This window comes from Ailuropoda melanoleuca, chromosome 4 (genome assembly GCF_002007445.2).
Source record: "Ailuropoda melanoleuca isolate Jingjing chromosome 4, ASM200744v2, whole genome shotgun sequence".
NCBI classification, from domain to species: domain Eukaryota; kingdom Metazoa; phylum Chordata; class Mammalia; order Carnivora; family Ursidae; genus Ailuropoda; species Ailuropoda melanoleuca.
Window position 1 is genome coordinate 58,143,192 of NC_048221.1, and position 20,486 is coordinate 58,163,677.

Below are 20,486 nucleotides of genomic sequence, written 5' to 3' on the forward strand. Positions count from 1 at the left end.
TTACTCAGTTTATCTAAGGCAAGCCTCTGAACAGGGCCCCCAAACAGTTATTTTCTGTGGTACTTCTTTGCCTTTACCAACAAGTCAGACTCTTGAGGTGGACACTTTAAAATTCCTCAATCCGCTACTCATCTGTTGTCCCTAATCAGTTTCTTAACCTCATTTATAACCTTATTCATTCAGCAGGAGACCAATGAACTTCCCCCCCACCCCCCAAACTCTTATATTCACTATTTTCTTTCTCCAGATACTTAATTCTACCTCCCTCTGGTACTCAGGGATTTTTTTTCTACCCTAAATGCCACCTTCTCTCTCGCTATATATGCCACTTTTCCTGACTCATTGAAATATCATTGTCTTCTCTGAAAACTGCTCTGGCCTTTAATGATCCCTTTCTCCACATCTCCATAACTACCACTGCTCTTTTCCCTTTGCTTTCACTTTTCTGTTCTGGCATAGGAGAGGGACATGAGCTACTGCCTACATGTCACACAATGATGGGGGGCAAGGGAGCTTGATGAAGTATATATACTTAAAAACAAAAAACAAAACCTTAAGCCAATTTGATGTGCCTGTGTATTTTTCACTTTTTTAAATTGTGAAAATACAGCCAGTACCTAAGTGTTCATCACAGAACTTTTGCTGTGTGCTTTATATAAGGACATCTTCCAACTGACAAGAGCCATTTCATGTTGAAACTATGTGTTCAGTTAGGTACTCAGGATTTGGAAACACTGTATATATAGTGATTAAGTCACAAGGCCAGCTTCAATAGCTTATATTACCCAGAATGTACAGAGGGAGATTGTTGTTAGCATTCTATAAAATCCAGTCATGATACATATCTGTGTATCTGTTAGATTGCATTCACAATCCCAGTGTGTGTGTGTGTGTGTGTGTGTATGGTGGAGGGGGCACTTTAAGGTGCCAAAAACATTATTCTCTTGCTGCAGTGGTAAGGTTCTCCCTTTCATCATACGTGTGGTCAAAGCATAGTTTATTGTAATTAAAGACTAGGGACTGCTTAAGTAAAGACAGAGATCCACATAGATTGTGGATCCATTATATATTGTTATATATAAAACAGAATACTGTACTACTGAAGGAATGAAGTAGATCTGCAGAGCAGTGGAACATCTCCAAGAGAGATTAAGGGGAAGCACCACAATGCAGAGCAATAGGCCACTACCATTTTTATAAATAAAGACACCTGCATATTCACATTTGCTCATACACGCGTGGTCTGTCTCTGGAGGGATACATAGGTCTGCTGAGGTACTAGTAAATCAAGGGTAGGAGAGGAACTTATTTTGCACTGTTTACTTACTGGCACTGCTTATATTTTTCTTACTACATCCATATGAATGTTACTTTTTAAAAAATGCCACATTTGCTTAGTATCTTACGCTGCACTCAATAGTAGGATAGCAGTTTTTGCGGCAGCATCGCTTTGAAATTCCCACTTCCCTTGTACTTCTCTTCCCCCGTTCCTCACTGTTGCAAACAGCGAATATTTGTTTGGTTTATAGCTTGGGAAAGTAGTGGATGGAACATCAGCTTTGCAGGCAGATCAGACCCGTGTCTACAGCTTACTAGCTTTTATGATTTAGGGTACATTATTTAACCTTTCAGAATCCTAATTTTCTCATGTAGCCTGTGGGAATGAGAATATGTATAGCTCAGAGAATAAGAAATGTGCTTAAGAAAATGTACTTAATGAGCTATATAATGATTGGCATATAACAGGAATCCTATAAATGATAATTATTTCTATTTTAATTGGATAACTAAGGGACTTGTTCATATTTTTAAATACCTGTTTTCCTAACTATACTGAAATTGGATCATTAACATTTGTATTTACCCTGGCATGCTACTGTGGAATATATCTAATTTTGAGTATCTTATTGGCTCCTAGAATATTTTTTTAGTGAAATAGCTTATTTCCCCTTTTTTTTTTTTAAGATTTTATTTATTTATTTGACAGAGAGACAGCCAGAGAGAGAGGGAACACAAGCAGGGGGAGTGGGAGAGGAAGAAGCAGGCTCTCAGCGTAGGAGCCTGATGTGGGGCTCGATCCCACAACGCCAGGATCACGCCCTGAGCCGAAGGCAGACGCTTAGCGACTGAGCCACCCAGGCACCCCAACTTATTTTCCTTTTTTAATCCTGTAAAGTCTTTCATTAAAAAATTTTTTATTTAAATTCAGTTCGGTTAACATACAGTTTATTACTGGTTTCACAGGTAGAATTTAGTGATTCATCGGTTGCCTGTAACACCCAATGCTCATTCCATCAAGTGGTTCTCCTTAAAGACCATCATGCAGTTACCCCATCCTCCCCTCCATCAACCTTCAGTTTGTTTCCTATGGTTAAGAGTCTCTTATGGTTTGTCACCCTCTCTGATTATGTCTTGTTTTATTTTTCCCTCCCTCCTCCATGCTCCTCTGTTTTGTTTCTTTCTTTCTTTTTTTTTTTTTTTAAAGATTTTATTTATTTATTCAACAGAGATAGAGATAGCCAGCGAGAGAGGGAACACAAGCAGGGGGAGTGGGAGAGGAAGAAGCAGGCTCATAGCAGAGGAGCCTGATGTGGGGGCTCGATCCCATAACGCCGGGATCACGCCCTGAGCCGAAGGCAGACGCTTAACCGCTGTGCCACCCAGGCGCCCCTCTGTTTTGTTTCTTAAATTCCACGTATGAATGAAATCATATAATTGTCTTTCTCTGATTGACTTATTTCAGTTAACATAATACCCTCTAGTTCCATCCATGTCCATACACATACACACACACACACCCATATGTATATATATTCTTTATCCATTCATCTTTTGATGGACATCTGGGCTCTTTCCGTAGTTTGACTACTGTGGACATTGCTGCCATAAACATTGGGTCCTTCAAATGTGCCCCTTCAAATCACTATGTTTGTATCCTTTGGATAAATATCTAGTAATGTAATTGCTGGGTTGTAGGGTAGCTCTATTTGTAGCTTTTTGAGGAATCTCCATACTGTTTTCCATAGTGGCTATACCAGTTTGCATTCCCACCAGCTGTGTAAGAGGGTTCGCCTTTCTCTTCATCTCACCAACATCTGGTTCATTTTAGCCATTCTGACAGTTGTGAGGTGGTATTTCACACCTGTCAGGTGGTTTTGATTTATATTTATATTTTGATTTTATTTTTGTGTAAGAAAGTGGTCCATTTTCATTCTTTTGCATGTCATGGTCCAATTTTCCCAATACCATTCGTTGAAGAGACTGCCTTTTATCCATTGGATATTCTTTCCTGCCTTCTCAAAGATTAGTTGACTACAGAGTTGAGGGTCCATTTCTGGGTTCTCTGTTGTGTTCTATTGATGTATGTGTCTGTTTTTATGCCAGTACCATACTGTCTTGATGATTACAGCTTTGTAATACAGCTTGAAGTCTGGAACTGTGATGCCTCTAGCTTCGGTTTTCTTTTTCAACATTCCTTTGGCTGTCCAGGGTCTTTTCTTGTTCTACTGTAAAGTCTTATAAATAAAAGTAATCTTTTTTGTCTTCTGGATGTAAATGGGAATTTACTGTTTTACAGTATTTTTATATATTTGGGTAAATATGTTGATGTATATTATATGTTGAATATTACATATTATTTACTTTTGCATATATTTAACTAGCAAGAAAACCATGGTTTTAAGCATGAGTCAGCTGTATAGATGGTAAGTCAAAACTTGGTGATAATGATAATATTAGAATTCCTTTTTAACAGGTAGATATAAGGTGTTTTGGAGTAATACCTGTTTTGATTTTTTTTCTTTTTCAGCTCTTTCAGTCTCACATGCCAACAAAAACAACTTGTCTGTCCTCACAAGTATCTGATGATGAACAGAAAGTGAGTATATCTTTTAAATAGATCCATATTGTACTCTGCACGCCTCTAGGGTTTCAAAATAACTACTCAGAGACCTGACAGACTTTTGTTTGTACCTTGAATATAAATTAACTTTTATGTTGATTGAAACTAAAAAGTCAATAATGGATTGAATAGTTGTTGAGTGTTTTCAGTGTCTCTTTCTTTTGGGACATGAAGGAAATTAAAACTCTAACTGCTTCCACAGCATTCGGTAGGAAGGCTAACACTGCTTTTGCCGAGCATACTTGCAGAACTTGGTGGATGGAGAGAACTCCTTTAATGACAAAAGTGTAGGAAGTTGCTGGATGGCCCTGTCAGATGCCTTCCTGAGTACGAGATCAGCGCTTAAAGGTTCTTCTAAGTGTGCCTGCATAGAAGGGATGTGTTTTGGTAATTCATATTAAAATTTGTATTTAAAAAGAGGGGTAAATTTTAACTTGGTGAAAGGTGAATTGATGATTCTTTAAATAGAAAATCGCAAATACAGGTTAAGTATCTGCCTTTGGCTCGGGACATGATCCCAGGGTCCTGAGATTGAGCCCTGCATTGGGCTTCCTGCGCAGCGGAGAGCCTGTTTCTCTCTCTCCCTCTGCTTCTCCCCCTGCTTGTGTTCTCTCTCTCTCCCTCTCTCTCTCGAAAAAAAATAAATAAAATCTTTAAAAAAACCCCAAAATGAAAATCACCAATACAAGCATGGGTAATTCAGTAAGATTAAATGATTTTCTTAGTTCTGTACCCATTAAGCCTCTTCTTGTTTTCCCTTCTTCCTTCACATATGCTAAAGACCCCATGGTTTTGACAAATTGTAGTTTGACCACCAAACTACCGTCCTCTTTATCTTTTTTTCTCTCTTTGGTACAAGAGTCTGCCCTATCTCTATCACCTTGCAGACCTTTGGATTTACTTTTTATCTGCTTTCTAACACATTGCTCTGCTGAAACTACTGTCACAGCCACTAGTAATACTTGAGTGACTTATTCACTGAGTGGTCATTGCTTAATCCTCATTTTCTCTGGCCCCCTTCTTCATTAAATTATGGGGACCACTACCACATTTTTTAAAAGCTTCTTTTAACATGACTCTAAAACCTTATAGCTTTAGAACTGGAAGGGATTCTGTGGGTCATGTAGTTCAACTTTTATCTGATGAGCGTGTGCTTATCAGGTAGAAGCTCTAACAAGTATCACTCTAATGTTCTTGAATACTTTCATGACTGGGAAGCACAGGGTTTCCTCTTTCTCTTTCTTAATAATAAAGACAACATACTTACGTGACTAAAAGAGATTCAAAGGGTAGAAAAGAGAACAAACTGTTGCCCCATAACAAATTGCCATGAATTTAGCTTCTTAAAATAATACCTATTTATTAGCTCATTGTAGGTTAGAAAGCCAGGCCAGCACAGCTGGCTTCTCTGCTCAGGGTCTCACTCGGGATGTTGGCTGGCTGGGCTCTTATCTGAGGTTCCTCTTCCAAATTCTTTCAGGCTGTTGGCAGGATTCAGTTTCTTGCTGGCTGGTTGCTATCAGCTCATAGAGAACATTCTTATGTCCTTGCCATATAGCTCTCTGTCATCCATACAAGAGGGGCAAACCCAAATATCAAATCCCCTTCAGGTTTCAAATCTCTTTCACCTGGAACCTCACAGTCTTTTTAAGGGCTCGCCTGATTAGGTCAGGCCCACCCACGATAATCTCCCTTTCTCAGATTAACTGATTTCTGACCTTAATTACATCTACAAAATCCCTTCATTGTAGCACCTAGATGAGTGTTTGATCAAAAAAAAAAAAATAGAAGGTGTGGGTATACCAGGGGCCATGAATTGGGGTCCATGTTAGAATTTTACCCACCATATACAGTAAAAAGTGAATCTTCTCATCTCTGCCTCCCAGACCACTCCCTCAACCTCCACGTCCATTCCCTGGTAATAACCACTCTCGATACTCTATCACTACCCTTTGAAAGATTTTTATCCATATTCATATATGTGAGAATATATGAAAAAATAAGCTTTTATTTTTTTAGTCAAATCACAGTAAATAAATCACTTAGTTTTTGAGACTTACCCATATGGTGGCATATATCAGTAGTTTAGTATTCCATTGTATGGATGCACTACATTTTATTTCTCCATTGACCAATTGTTGGATATTTGTGTTTCTAGTTTTTGATTATTTGGACTAAAGCTGCCAAGAACATTCATGTGTATTTTTATTTATATTGGGTACCTACAGGTAGAGTTTTTTGGTTCTATAGTAACGTATATTTAACTTTATAAGAAACTTCCCACCTGTTACCCAAAGTGTCTGTATCATCTTGCTTTCACACCAGCAAATTAAGCAGAGTTCCACTCTATAATCTCTAATACTTGACATTATCAGCCTTTTAAATTTTAGCCATTTTGTTGGTGTTCAGTGGTATCTTACTACAGTTTTAATTCACATTTCCCTGAAAACTGTTGAGCGCACTTTCTTTTGCTCATTGGCTATTTTCTTACCTGTGAAGTTCTATCTGAGTCTTTACCCATTTGTTTAAAAAATGAATTGTTATTAAATCATTTGAATTCATGTATTCCGAATATAAGTGCTTTGTCATGTATATATGTCAAATATATAGTATTTTCTTTCAGTCTGTGATTTACCTATTCCTTGATCACAAGTTTTTAATTTTGATGAAGCAGACAGATAGATAAATAATTCGATTGTCACAACACCTCACTTCTGGTGATTTGTAGCTTTATGATTAGGTAGTTTAAGTCCTTCAACTTTGTTCTTTTGCATAATTGTTGTAGTTGTTCTTTATTGCCTACATTTCCATATAGATTTTACAACCAGATCGTCAGTTACTGTATTGACAGCATAGAGTTGAGTCTTGCTCTTTTATCCAACCTGACGATTTCCTTCTTTTAAAGAAATGTTTAGACATTCATTGTCCAGTATGGTAGCCCCTAGCCACATGTGGCTATTTAAATTTAAATCAGTTAAATAAAATTTAAAAATCAATTCCTCAGTTGCATTAGTCACATTTGAAGTGCTCAGTATCTGCATGTAGCTGGCTAGTGGGTTCCTGTTGCACAGCTCAGATACAGAACACTTCCACCATCGTAGGAAGTTATGTTGGATATCACTGGTTTAGACCATTTTACATATAATTTCATTATAGATCTGGCTAGGTTTAAGTCTGCCAGATTTGCTGCTATTTACTTTGTCCCATTTGTTCTTTCGTTTTTCTTTTTTCTGTGCCTTTTGGATTAATATTTTTATGATTGCATTTCATCTTTACTATTGACTTATTGACTCTTTGGTCTTTTATTTTTTTAAAATAGTAATTGGTGTAGGCTTTAATTTATCACACATATCTTCAAACAATATTATAATACTTCATGTATAATACAGAAACCTTACAACAGTAGCTCTCCGTTCCCGCTCCCATCTGTTGTGCTGTCACTATCATACATTCTACTTCTCTGTGATTACAAATTCTGTTATGCATTGTTGTTGTTGCTTTAAACAGTCATATTTTCAAGAAATTAAAAGTAACAAAGAAATTCTTTTAACAATTATCCACATTTCTACACCTTTCTGGCAATTTTCATTTCTTTTTGTAGATCTGATGTCATTTTCCTTTCTCTTTTTATATTCTAATAATATAATATTTATAATAATATAAACATTATAATATTTATAATAATAATCTTTAATATTTCTTATAGTGTAGGTCTGCTCTTAGTGAATTTTCTCAGATTTTTTTTTCTTTTGTCTGAAGAGGTCTTCCTTTGGCTTTCATTTGTAAATGATATTTTCATTGGATATAGAATTCTAGGTTGTCATTTTTTTCTTTTGGCATTTTATTAATGTTGTTTTGTTGTCTTATGCTTTGCTTTGCATTATTGTTTATGAGAAACCTGTAGTCATTTTATATGTTTCACTTGTTTGTAATATGTCTCCCTACGTTTGGTTGGTTGTAAAGTTTTTCCTTATCTTTGTTTTGAAACATTTTGCTCTAATGTGCCTAGTTGTGTGTTTCTCTGGATTTTTCCTGTTTGTAGTTTGCTAAAATTCTTGGATCTCTTAGTTCATGTTTAGAAAATTGGAAAATTTTCGGTCACTATCACTTGGATATTTCGTTCCCTCTCCCAATCTCTCCCCATCTTTTCTATATGGCATTCCAATTACAGGTATGTAAGACCATCCGATATTGTCCCACAGTTTTTTTAGACTATATTACAGTTTTATCTTTTCTATAAAGAGATTTTTTAGCTTGGATTGATAAAGATATTTAACTTGGATACAACTATTTTTTTTTTAAAGATTTTATTTATTTATTTGACAGAGGTAGAGAGAGCCAGCGATAGAGGGAACACAAGCAGGGGGAGTGGGAGAGGAAGAAGCAGGCTCATAGCAGAGGAGCCTGATGTGGCTCGATCCCAGAACGCCGGGATCACGCCCTGAGCTGAAGGCAGACGCTTAACCGCTGTGCCACCCAGGCGCCCCTGGATACAACTATTGAACAAATCTTTCCTTCCATTGTTTGATCTGCTGTTAATTCTCTTCAATATGTTTTTTATTTCAGATGTTGCATTTTTCCTTCTAGGAATTCCATTTGTTCCCTTTTGTTGTTGAGAGGTTTCATATCTCTCTTATAATTTGCCACCTGTTATACCTATCTCCTTTTCCTGTAGAAAAAGAGGGTATTTTTTTTTTCTTCAGCATATTTATCATAGGTATTTTAAAGTTCGTATCGGCTGATTCAATATGCGGTTCATTTGTGGATCTCTTTCTGTTGACTTTTCCCCTCACCGTGAATCACATTTTTCTGCTTCTTCCCCTGTAGTAATTTTTTATTGTATGGTAGATGTTGTGGATCATACATTGTAGAGGTGCTAGATTCTGACTTCTTCTTCTGAAGAATGTTGACCTTGGTTCTAGCAGGCAGTAAATTACTAGCCTGTTGCATTGTTCACATTGAGCCTTGGTTATACACTTTGCTAGGGCAGGTCTATTTTAGTTGTGTACTAGGGAACATTTCTGATTCTTGGGATGTGCTGCTTACTCCTAAAATGTGGTCCATGTAGGTTTTTAGTGGAAAGCCTAAAATGTTTATTGAGCCCCTTGAACTTACAGAGTTAAAATTCAAGCTCCCCAGGGTGGCATTCTTGAAAACTCTACATAGCTCCTTCCAATTTCCATTTCCCCCTTGCAAGGCTCTTTGTGTTCCCCTATACTTACACAGTTCAGCAGTCAGCCAGAGATTTGAGGGGAGTGCACTTGCAGATTTTGGACTTCCTCCTTTCTGTAATTTTCTTCTTCAGTTTTCAGCTGATCGACCTGCCCTTATTTCCAACTTCTCAACCCAGTAAGACTACCACTTCCATCCTGAGGTCTGTCTTCTTTGTGCAGCAGTTACTGGGGTATGCCCTCAGAAAGACCTAGAAAATGTGCATCTCACTTTACATGGTTTCCTACTCCCAAGAGTCTCATTCCCTCCAGTGTCTGTTGGCCTTTGGTTGCACTCCTTTGACTTGGAAGAATAGATTATAATTGTTATTAGCAGGTGGCAGGTGTTATTAGCCATTACTGGGAGCTGAAACTGTGTAATTTTGTATTGTACTTTCTTCATGTGAAAATTTTTTTTTTAAGATTTTATTTATTTATTTGACAGAGAGAGAGGCAGCGAGAGAGGGAACAGAAGCAGGGGGAGTGGGAGATGGAGAAGCAGGCTTCTTGCTGAGCAGGAGCCCAATGCAGGGCTTGATGCCAGAACGCTGGGACCGTGACCTGAGCCGAAGGCAGACACTTAACGACTAAGCCACCCAGGCGCCCCTTCATGTGAATTTTTAATGTAAAATTTAAGTTACTAAATACTTATCATAAACATATGTAATAACTTTAAACATTCTATTTCGTGAATGACTCTGCCATAGTTTACATGAGTTTTTTCCTATTTCTTGGAAATCAAGTATTTGTTATAAATAATGCTGGACTCTCATATGAAGAGAATAAGAAATGTGTATGTGTTTTCAGGGTTTGGAAACAGGTTTCTCACAAATTTACTTAATATAGTTGTATCTTGGTGAAGATCTAATGATCATAAAATCTTATTTCTTTGGTAAATTATATTTATCTTTTCAAATGTGCCTACATCCTATTTTACTAAAAGTTTTTTGTTTTTAATTAATTTTAATTAACAATTTTAATTAATTTAATTTAAATTATTGCCATTGTCTTTGTTTTCCTTCAGCAAAAAAGAGAAAATATTCGTTCTTTAACTATGTCTGGCCATGTTGGTTTTGAGAGTTTGCCTGATCAGCTGGTCAATAGATCCATTCAGCAAGGCTTCTGTTTTAATATTCTCTGTGTGGGTAAGTGCCAAACTCTTCCTTGTGTTCTCTTCACTCTTGGAAGCAGTATGGTGCTCATGTGATTAATTTGAGATCATGATGGCAGATTTTTTCAGTTACTTAAATTCTGTCAGTTTTGTTTTTCTTCGCTGTACTGCTTTAAACTTTTTTGTTCTTTAAACATTTCAGTGCTTTCTCCAGAGTTCTGAGTAACTTAGCATATATACTCACTTTTATGTTCTGTTAATGACTCAGTGGACCAGCCTTAACTTGTTATGTCTTTTATAGACAACTCAGCCTTTGGAATGTTTGAAATATTTGGGCTCCTTGAAACCAGTCTAAGAGTTCTGTTTTTTCTCATTTGTCCTCTGCACCTGTGAAGATACACCTTTGTTTCTTTCAGGGGAGACTGGAATTGGAAAATCAACGCTGATTGACACATTGTTTAATACTAATTTTGAAGACCATGGATCCTCACATTTTTACCCACATGTTAGACTTAAAGCTCAGACATATGAACTCCACGAAAGTAATGTTCGATTGAAATTGACCATTGTGAATACAGTAGGATTTGGTGACCAAATAAACAAAGAAGAGAGGTACATGTTTTCTTGTTGTAATTGTTTTATTTCAAGACGCTTGTGTTGTCCCTTGAGCCGTGATTTGGTTTTCTACAATGGAAATTCATACCTTTTCCTCTCAGAATTTAATTTTTTTAAATAAATCAGCAATGTTTTATTCTTTTTTTTTTTTAATTTTATTATATTATGTTAATCACCATACAGTACATCCCCAGATTCCGATGTAAAGTTTGATGCTTCATTAGTTGCGTATAACACCCAGTGCACCATGCAATACGTGCCCTCCTTACTACCCATCACCAGTCTATCCCATTCCCCCACCCCCTCCCCTCTGAAGTCTTCAGTTTGTTTCTCATAGTCCATAGTCTCTCATGTTTCATTCCCCCTTCTGATTACCCCCCTTTTCTTTATCCCTTTCTTCCCCTACCGATCATCCTAGTTCTTATGTTCCATAGATGAGAGAAATCATATGATAATTGTCTTTCTCTGCTTGACTTATTTCACTTAGCATTATCTCCTCCAGTGCCGTCCATGTTGCAGCAAATGTTGAGAATTCGTTCTTTCTGATAGCTGAGTAATATTCCATTGTATATATGGACCACAGCTTCTTAATCCAGTCATCTGTTGAAGGGCATCTCGGCTCCTTCCATGATTTGGCTATTGTGGACAATGCAGCTATGAACATTGGGGTGCATATGGCCCTTCTCTTTACTACGTCTGTATCTTTGGGGTAAACACCCAGTAGTGCAATGGCTGGGTCAAGCAATGTTTTATTCTTAACAAATTGATATTTTTTCTATCCAGTTGTCTTAATTTTTTTAGCATAATTTGACTCACATTATTGAAATGTGTACTTTGGCAAAAATTGTTTTAATTATTTCCTCATAGGCCAATTTGGTGTATAATAAGTGATTTGTACTAATTTTGAGGCAGGACTTATTGAGGGGAAAAAAAAAGTAAGACATTCAATGGCAAATATATAATGGCCAAATCCATGGTGCATGAGTTTTTCTGTGTGTGCAATTGTAAGCAAATCAGCCAGGTCCATTATTAAGCATTGCAGGAAAAGTTTGATAGTGAAATTGTTATTTATATTTTACATTATGTCATTCTTTCTCCTATGGTATTATAAAGGATGATTATAGATTATGTGTGAAATTTAAAATATGAAACAGGGAAATAGGTTGGGGTTAAGCAATAACTTGTTCTTTTTCCTTTTTGAAGTGCATATATTTTCGTTGTTGGAGGTAATTTTCTAATTTCCTAAAGTTTGCATAATTGAGTCACTTTGTGTGACTTAATGTCAGCCTTTCAGCACATTTACGTGGACTTTCTAGAAGAAGCAGATTAGTGGTAGAGTCAAAGGCCTGTGACATGTTGCTTTAAATCTTCATAATTTCTTTATAGTTTTCTACGTAGGGATCTTATACAGCTTTACTTAAGTTGATTCTTAGCTATTTGGCATATTTGATGCTCTCATAGATGATATCTTTTAGAAATATTTCATTTTTTATTTGGTGTATAGAAATATAATTGATTTTGCATACAGTGACTTTTGTAAATTCTCTGATTAATTCCAACAATTCATCTCTAAATTTGTGTAGACTTTGTATGTGTTTATAATAGTATAATCTATGAATAATAACATTAATATTTTTTTCAGTTCTTTTGTTTCTTTTTAAATAAGTTTTATTGATGTATAATTTACACAGAATAAATAAATGCACTGTTTTTTTTCAGTGTACAATTCAGTTAATTTTGACAAATACGTAGTTTTGTAACTACCACCATGATTATAACATAGGAAATATGTATATGCAGATTAGTGCTTCACCATGGACTGGAGGGAACCGCTGTCTGTCTAGATCATTAGCACTTCTGTTGGTGCAGCTGCCTTCTATTCAGTGTTCTTGCCTCCAAATTCTAGTTGCCTTGGCCTCCCTGAACTCCTTTTTCTGTCTCCTCAACTCGGTGAGTCCGCCAGGCTCTGTGCCGTCTTGTGCTGTGCCCTGGAAACTTGTCTTCAGGCAGTAAGCTGGGAGAATCATAAAGCTTTTCTCATTTATTTCCCTTCTCAGAAGGGAAATACTGCCTGTTGTCCAATATCTGAAAGCCTTTTTCGTGTATTTTTCCAAGTTTCTAGTTCAGAGTGGGAGAGTAAATCCATTCCTGGTTACTTCATCATGGCTGAAGACAGTTTTAATTTTTCTTTCTTCCATTTTTAAAACCTGACTGCACTGGGTAGGACTTACAGTATTTATGTTGGATAGTCAGTGGGTTATCTCTGCCATCCTGATGCAAAGGGAAAGCTTTATTTTGACCATTTATTATGCTTGCTTGCTTTTTTTTTTAAAGCTGGAATAAGGAAGTTCCATTGTATTACCAGTGAGTGTTTTTTTTTTTAAATCATGAATAAATATCAGATATTTTTATTTTTTCATTCTGTAGAGAAGATTGTACATTTTCTTCTTTAATCTTTAACAAGGTGAATTTCAGTAACTGATTTTTCATCGGTAAATTAGCCTTTAAATCTTGAATACCATTTTGTATTCTTTTTATATTATGTATAAAATTAGAGTTATTTTTCCCTGAAGTGATTGGTGGAACTCACTAATAAAACCATCTCGGTCTGGAGTTTTCTGAGATTTTTAATTATGAACTAATTTTCTTTAATGATTATAGGCCAATTTAGAGTAGTTTCTTGAGACAGCTGTAATATAACAGTGTTCCAAGAATCTGTCCATTTCATCCAAATTTTCAAAGATATTTACTTACAATATTTGGTAACATATTCCTGATATCTTTTTATTGTTTACAGCATTTGTGATGATATTTGCATTTCCTTTTCTGAATCTGGTTATTTGTGTTTTATTTTCTTTTCCCTTTGATCCATCTCAACAAAGCTTTGTTGGTCTATTTGGTTTTTTCAGATTTTGGCTTTATTATTGGTCCTCTGAATTTTATATTGTTTTTTTCCTACTTATTTCTGCTCTTATACCTATCATTACCTTTCTTTGGATTTTGATTTAATTTGCTGTAATTTCTCATTGATTCTCAGCCTTATGCACTTAAGATTATAAATTATTTATTGATATTTGTTTTTTTTCCTCTGGTTCTCTTGGTTCTCACTCACTGTCCTTTTTTTTCTTATATGCTTGGTTATTTTTTTATTGTAGTTCTCATTGTCTTTGAAAAAGCTTTTGCAGAGGTACTTTGAAGTCCAAGATGAACCTGTCTTCCTTTGAACAGATTTGGCTGTGCTTATGTTAGGGCCCTGTTGGCTTTAATCCTCTGAGGATCCTTAAACTCATTTCATGGCTCAGGGTTCTCAGCATCAAAGAGGCACTGTGAACCTGGGCTGTGGATATATGTGAGAGCAGACCCTGTGTCTTCAAGTTTCAAGGACTTTTTTCCCCCTTTCCTTTTATTTTCCCTGCTTCATTTAGTGCCAGGGCAACCTTTCCTCCAGAAACTTGGGGAAAGGGGAGGAATTATAGGTTAATTTTTAGTTCATTCTTACCCTGAAGGTGTGGCTTTTAGGATCTCAAGTCAATGTGGGGAGGCAGTCTCTTAATAGATTCCTACCTGTGCGGACCCTGAGCTTTCATTCCTTCCTTCTTGTCCTGTAAGTCCTTCAGAAGCAAAGCTCAAGAACTAGATTGACAAGTGGCCTCAGGACAAAACTAGCGCTGATGCTTTTAGTGCAGGGGTTAGTAAACTCTGTAAAGTGACAGATAGTAAATATTTCAGACTTTGCGGGACTTAATGGTCTCTGTCCAAACTACTCAACTCAGCCATTGTAGCACAAAGTGATAGGCAATACATACACCAGTAAACAGGGCTGTGTGATACAGGCATCATCTGGACTTGGCCCATTTACTGACCCCCCTTCTAGTCCTCTGCTCACCTCTCTCAGGCTTCACTCTCTCTTCAGTGACCTGGTTAATTCCTCAGCACTTTATGAATATTTGGAGGTTTTTAAGGAGGTGATTTTTATATTTTAAGCCATTGTCTTTTGTTTCATTGGAAGACTGAATATGCTGTGTGTTAGAAATGGAAACCTAGGGCAAATTACTTTGGAAAAACTCCTAATGGTATGCTGTTTATTTAGCAGAAAATGTTTTGGTCTTCATTTGTGACAAGTGTAATGCAACACAGTCAGGTAGGGGACCGTTTATGGCTGTTAGGTCATAAAATGGGTCATGTTACTGATCTCTTTCAGGTCATTAATAAATGCTTGTTTAGATTTTTTAATGTTAAATATGTACTTAACAGATTAAGTTTTACTGTTTTATTATTTTGGGGAGGGAATTATGTTGGATCACATTTAGACGAGTATCCCAAGGATAGTGTTCCTAATAGTGAATACTCGTGTTCCTAATACTCTCTCTGATAATGTTCAAAGTATATGCTAGGTGTTGTGGAGAACATAGAAGTACAAGATACTGCCTCTGTCCTCACATTGTTTACCATCTGCTTGGGAAGAACAAGGTATTCTATGAGATTAAAAGAGGTGATGATCCTTAACGACTAGAAAGATCAGGCAACTTTATGGAAGAATTCAGTTCTATGCACATATACTGAGTACCTCAGTTGCACAAAGTACTGCTCCATTTGGGCTACAAAGATAATTATAAAGGTGTCCAGGGAATTTGACAGAGGAACTATTTGCTATTATTTTCACTTGGAAAGCCAGATTTACTTAATAAGAATAGTTAAGAGTAGAAAGTTGAATTGTGTAGATAATTTTTAGTATATCAGAATGAAGTAGAACATTCAGAAACTAAGGTGAATGCCCCTGCACTTGCAGTGTGATAGGATTTGCATCTTGAAGGATGAATAGAATGAAATAGCTAGAGGGAAAAAGGCATGCCGGGAGGAGAAGTGATCTAAGCAAGGACTTAGTGCATAGGGTGTGTGTGCCTTTCCTTTGTTTATAATTAAAGATAAAATCATGCCTGTACCGCTAGTTACTTTCACTTGATGTACGCCTTTCTTCCTTTGTTGCTGTTTTTCATGCCTTATGAATCCAATTTAAGAAGCAAGAAGTCATAGAATTTGATTTAAACATCTTTTAAGTTATTAATACTCATGCCTTTTCTCAGTTAAATAATATGTCCAGTTTGGTTATGGTTAAGTGCCTGGCCTCATTCAGCAGTCTGGCAAGTATGGGAACCCTTATCAGAAAGGGGTGCAGTGTACGAATGAACGTGAGAATGGGTCCATGTACATTCATTCAGTTTATATAAAGCAGTTTAAAGCACAGGTAGTACGGATGGTTTTAAAGCCCTACCTTTATATGTGCATATTCTGTGCAGTTTTATTATAAAGTTCTCTGTTTAGCAAAGATAGTAGCTATTCATTAATTGGTAAAAATATAGATCTCACACCTTAGAATTACTTACTAAGTATCTTACTAAGGTAGCATGAATATGTTGTATTAAGTACTTTGATATTTATTTTTTCAGCTACCAACCGATAGTTGACTACATAGACGCGCAGTTTGAGGCCTATCTGCAAGAGGAGCTGAAGATCAAGCGCGCTCTCTCTCACTACCACGATTCTCGCATCCACGTGTGCCTCTACTTCATCTCCCCTACAGGCCACTCTCTGAAGACACTGGATCTCTTAGCAATGAAGAGCCTTGACAGCAAGGTGGGCTTGCAAAAGGACTCAATTTATCATGCATTAATATTTAGTTTGAGCTATTAAGTTATCTTTATAATATGTATGTGTATTTTAACTTTTATTCTCTGCATTTTCAAAACATCTGATAAGTTTCAATCTTAGGTTATTTTCCAGAGAAATTCAGTTTGGAAGATGAGTTGCAAAGAAAATACATTAACATAAAATTTAGTGATTAAATTGCATGCCAGAATTTATTTAACATTATTTTACTTTATGATGCTATTAAGTGAGAAGAAGTTCATTGACAAAGATTAAGATCTAATGTTTCATCATGTGTTATAATAAATTATGTTTTAATTTGAGCCATACCAAGAAAACCTGTTTTTGAATTTCTGAGCCAAGGAGTGATATATAAATTCAGGGAGCTGTAAAAAATAATATCTATAAATCAACTTACTTGTTTTTTGTTTTTTTTTTAATTTGTGTAAAACGTGGTTGAAGACTACTGGCTTGTACTAAAAAAACTAGATTTCCCGTAACCTCTGATGGTGTGAGAAATGCAGCTTTCATTATCCTGGCTAACAATTTTATGAGATAGGATTCAAAAAAAGTATATTCTGGCCAGTACTACTTTGTATATAGAAATCAGAATGGAAAGCATAAAGCTGCCAGTGAAGTTGTGATTGATTGACTTTTGGCTGGTTGCACAGTCCCCTGGCCTTAGCAAAAATGTGATGACGTTTACATCTGATCAGATGTTATAACCATTTATTCAGTATTTTCATAGTTGAGTGTGATTATATGGAAACTCATAAAATCGACATAAAACCAAGCATGTGTGAGTTTGTCTTAGCTAGACAGAAGCAACATGATGTAATCTGTATAAACAGCATGGAATTTGGTGTCAGTGGAGGCTGGTTTTAAATACTGGCTCTGTCACTCAATAGCTTTGTGTTCTTTGGCAAGTTTGTATGGCCTCCTGAGCCTCAGTTTCCTCACATCTCAAATAAAAAAGTAAGGAAAATAATACCCTATCTCAGGGGGCAGATGTGAGTGTTAATTAAATTGATAGCTTGTCTTTTGTTCCTAAAAGCAGAATACTCCACTGTTGGACATGAAAGTTACCTTATGCAAACAGTGACAGGTTACCATCAGTGTGAAAGATCTTTTTCCCTCCCCCCAATATACAAATAAACATATGTATAGCTTTCAGTGTAGCTTTCAGTCTGTGATGTACCCTCCCAGCCTAATTATAGTGATATTCTTGACTAGGAATGCCTGAGGTACTTCCCCAACTGTGTTATTCATAGCAGGCCCCACAGACATCCTCCCCAGGCCCAGTGTCATGGCTGGGCCAGCCCTTGTGGCTCTTACCTATGATCTCAGGATGCACTTCAGCCACATACCATCAGGGAACTTTGAAGAACAAGATCTATTGCTTATAGGTCCTGGAGGGTAGATAGCATGCTGGAGGGCCACACAGTGAGGTAGAGTGTGAACCTAGGCTCTGCCTTTATTAGGGTTGAGGGTTGGGTGTCTAGGGTTTCATGAATTCACTCGTTATTTATTGAATTTAAAACTTAAGAGGGGGATTAGGGCATGCTCAACTGGTCAGTTATCTGGGTCACCCAGGTTTTTTAAAAGGGGAATGTTATGGGTGGGGGTGGATTTGTGCCTTATTCAGTTTTGCTAGTAGCTGTGTCATACAGCTGTCAATGTGTTTATTCGACATGGATATCTTTGAAATGAGTACCTTGACAGTCAAAAGCTTAATGTCAGACACACTACAGCATGCTTTTCCTATTACTGTGATTGCAATTATAAGTTATTAACTTGGCATAGTTTACTGACAATCTAAGTATATAATATTGAAACCAAGAACTTGGCATCAACTTTTTATGTACTTTAACTAATTTAGCATGAAAGCTGTTTACCCACTATTGCTAAGTTTTCATGGGTAGATGAAAAATCTTTATCTCCTGTGGAGCATATTTATAAGACTAATAAATCAAATATACACAGTAAGTCAGTGTGAAATTGGAGAAGGGCAAGAAGTTTAAGAATAGAATTGATTTTTACTTTTCATTCTGAAAATTACATTGATATCTCACTCTCTTGATACTAGTTAGCCTGAAATTTTTCACTAAAACCGACTAAATAACCAAAAAAGAAACAATCTGCAAATCCCTAGATTTGTGGAGACGTCAATCTTTTGTGGGACTAATGTTACAAAGTTAGTTTTTATGATCCCAGATTTTTTCCTCTCTGGCCAGTGATAGGATTTGAGGCTGAGAATGTCATGAACACTTTCAGTTGGTATTCATAAAATTGCCTTCCTTCAACATCTAGGTAGGAGTCTCTCACAACAGGGTGCAAACTGGATGGATTCATTGGGGAGGGGATCTGCTGAAATGAGAGGCAGAAGGAGAAACTCGCCTGCTTCATTGTTTTGCCAAGGGATCAATTAAATCCCTGATTATTTAGTGCTTAGATGATTAAGTAAAAAGTACTTAGTGAATTAAGCAGGTGATCTCAGCTTCCTGCCTACATATTGTGTGTGATAGAATTATAAGAGACTTGGAGAAAAAGAAGAAAATGTAAGATTTATAACCCTAAATTCAGATGTAAGATTAATCTTATAAGAACTCTGCTTTTTAAAAGCAGTTACTATTAAGGTCAGCATCTGTAGGAATGATTGTGTAGGGAAATGTGGTGACAGTGACAGCCAGCGATTATCTAGGTTAGGAGTTGACAAGCTTTTTCTGTGAAGAACCAGGTAGTAAACACTTAAGGCTTTACAGGCCATATGGTCTCTGAGGTAACTACTTATCTCTGCTATTGGAGAGTGAAAGTGGCCATGGATAATATGTAAAAGAGTGGGCCTGGCTGTGTTCTAGTCCATCTTTATTTATATCAACAGACAATGAGCTGGACCATAGTTTGTTCATCCCCTGATCTAGGTTAAGGAGGTTTGTGAGAGACTGAGTAGTTTTGAATACAGAAACTACAGAATTAAAAAATAAATCCTCAATTACGAGATTTTGTTTTTCTTTATCGTTCATAGGTGAACATCATACCAGTGATTGCCAAAGCAGATGCGATTTCTAAAGCTGAATTACAGAAGTTTAAGATCAAGCTCATGAGTGAATTGGTTAGCAATGGTGTCCAGATATATCAGTTTCCAACAGACGATGAAACTATTGCTAAAATCAATGCTTCAATGAATGTAAGCTTCTAGTTGAATGCTAGTTCTGTTTACATGTGAAAAGAGTAATTTATAAGTGACATTCCTACTAATGCACTTTTACTTGTGTTTTCCAAAAAGACTTCACACAAGGTGAATTTTCAGAAAGTTAAGGATAGGAAAATGTTTTATTTTCTAGAGTTGGCAAAAATATATGAGAATATATTTTTGAGCATATTTTCTTTCCTCTACTTTCACCTAAATAAAATGATACATTGTCGAGGCTGGGGTACTCCTTTTGTGGCACCATACTTAACTAATTGCTTAGAACGATGCCTTTTACCCTGTTTTTAAAAAACATGTGAAGTCTTTATACTCTCCCTTGGAATGCTTTGGAATCTTAAAATCTTTAAAGACATCTTTCTAATCTGGCATTTAAGCTCATTCTCCCTTACAGTGTCACATGTACATATTAAACATTCACATAACTTCTCGTTTAATATGACTAAAGATGTCTAAGTTCTTTGCGATACTTTCTTCAGGCTACTAAATTTCTTTAATATCTGGTTATAATTTGAAGGGTCTTTGGTTTTGACTTAACCATATGTTCTTGTGGGAGGTATTAACCTCCCTGAGACTGTTAACTTACCCACAAAATTGGATTAATACCTACAGTTGGGTTGTTGTGAGGATATAGTCTTTGTTCACTGCCTAACACAGTGACATTCAGTAAGCGTTCATGCCATTTTTCCTTTTCCTTTTCTGATTTTTCATTAAGATACTTTAAATATGTAAAAAGCTGACTAATATAAATAAAATGATCTCAATACCTATGTGTTATATTGTCTTTAGATCTAA

The 20,486-nt window shown here is 36.3% G+C and overlaps 1 protein-coding gene across 1 annotated transcript in view; it reads left to right on the forward strand.

Annotated features, from left to right (window-relative positions):
• SEPTIN10 (septin 10) overlaps positions 1 to 20,486 on the forward strand; it is a 61,408-nt gene that overhangs the window by 18,230 nt on the left and 22,692 nt on the right. The window contains exons 2-6 of the mRNA XM_034658903.1: positions 3,809 to 3,877; positions 10,136 to 10,256; positions 10,639 to 10,834; positions 16,285 to 16,471; positions 19,509 to 19,670. Of these exons, the coding sequence (XP_034514794.1) occupies positions 3,809 to 3,877; positions 10,136 to 10,256; positions 10,639 to 10,834; positions 16,285 to 16,471; positions 19,509 to 19,670 (735 nt within the window). The remainder of the gene's footprint in view (positions 1 to 3,808; positions 3,878 to 10,135; positions 10,257 to 10,638; positions 10,835 to 16,284; positions 16,472 to 19,508; positions 19,671 to 20,486) is intronic.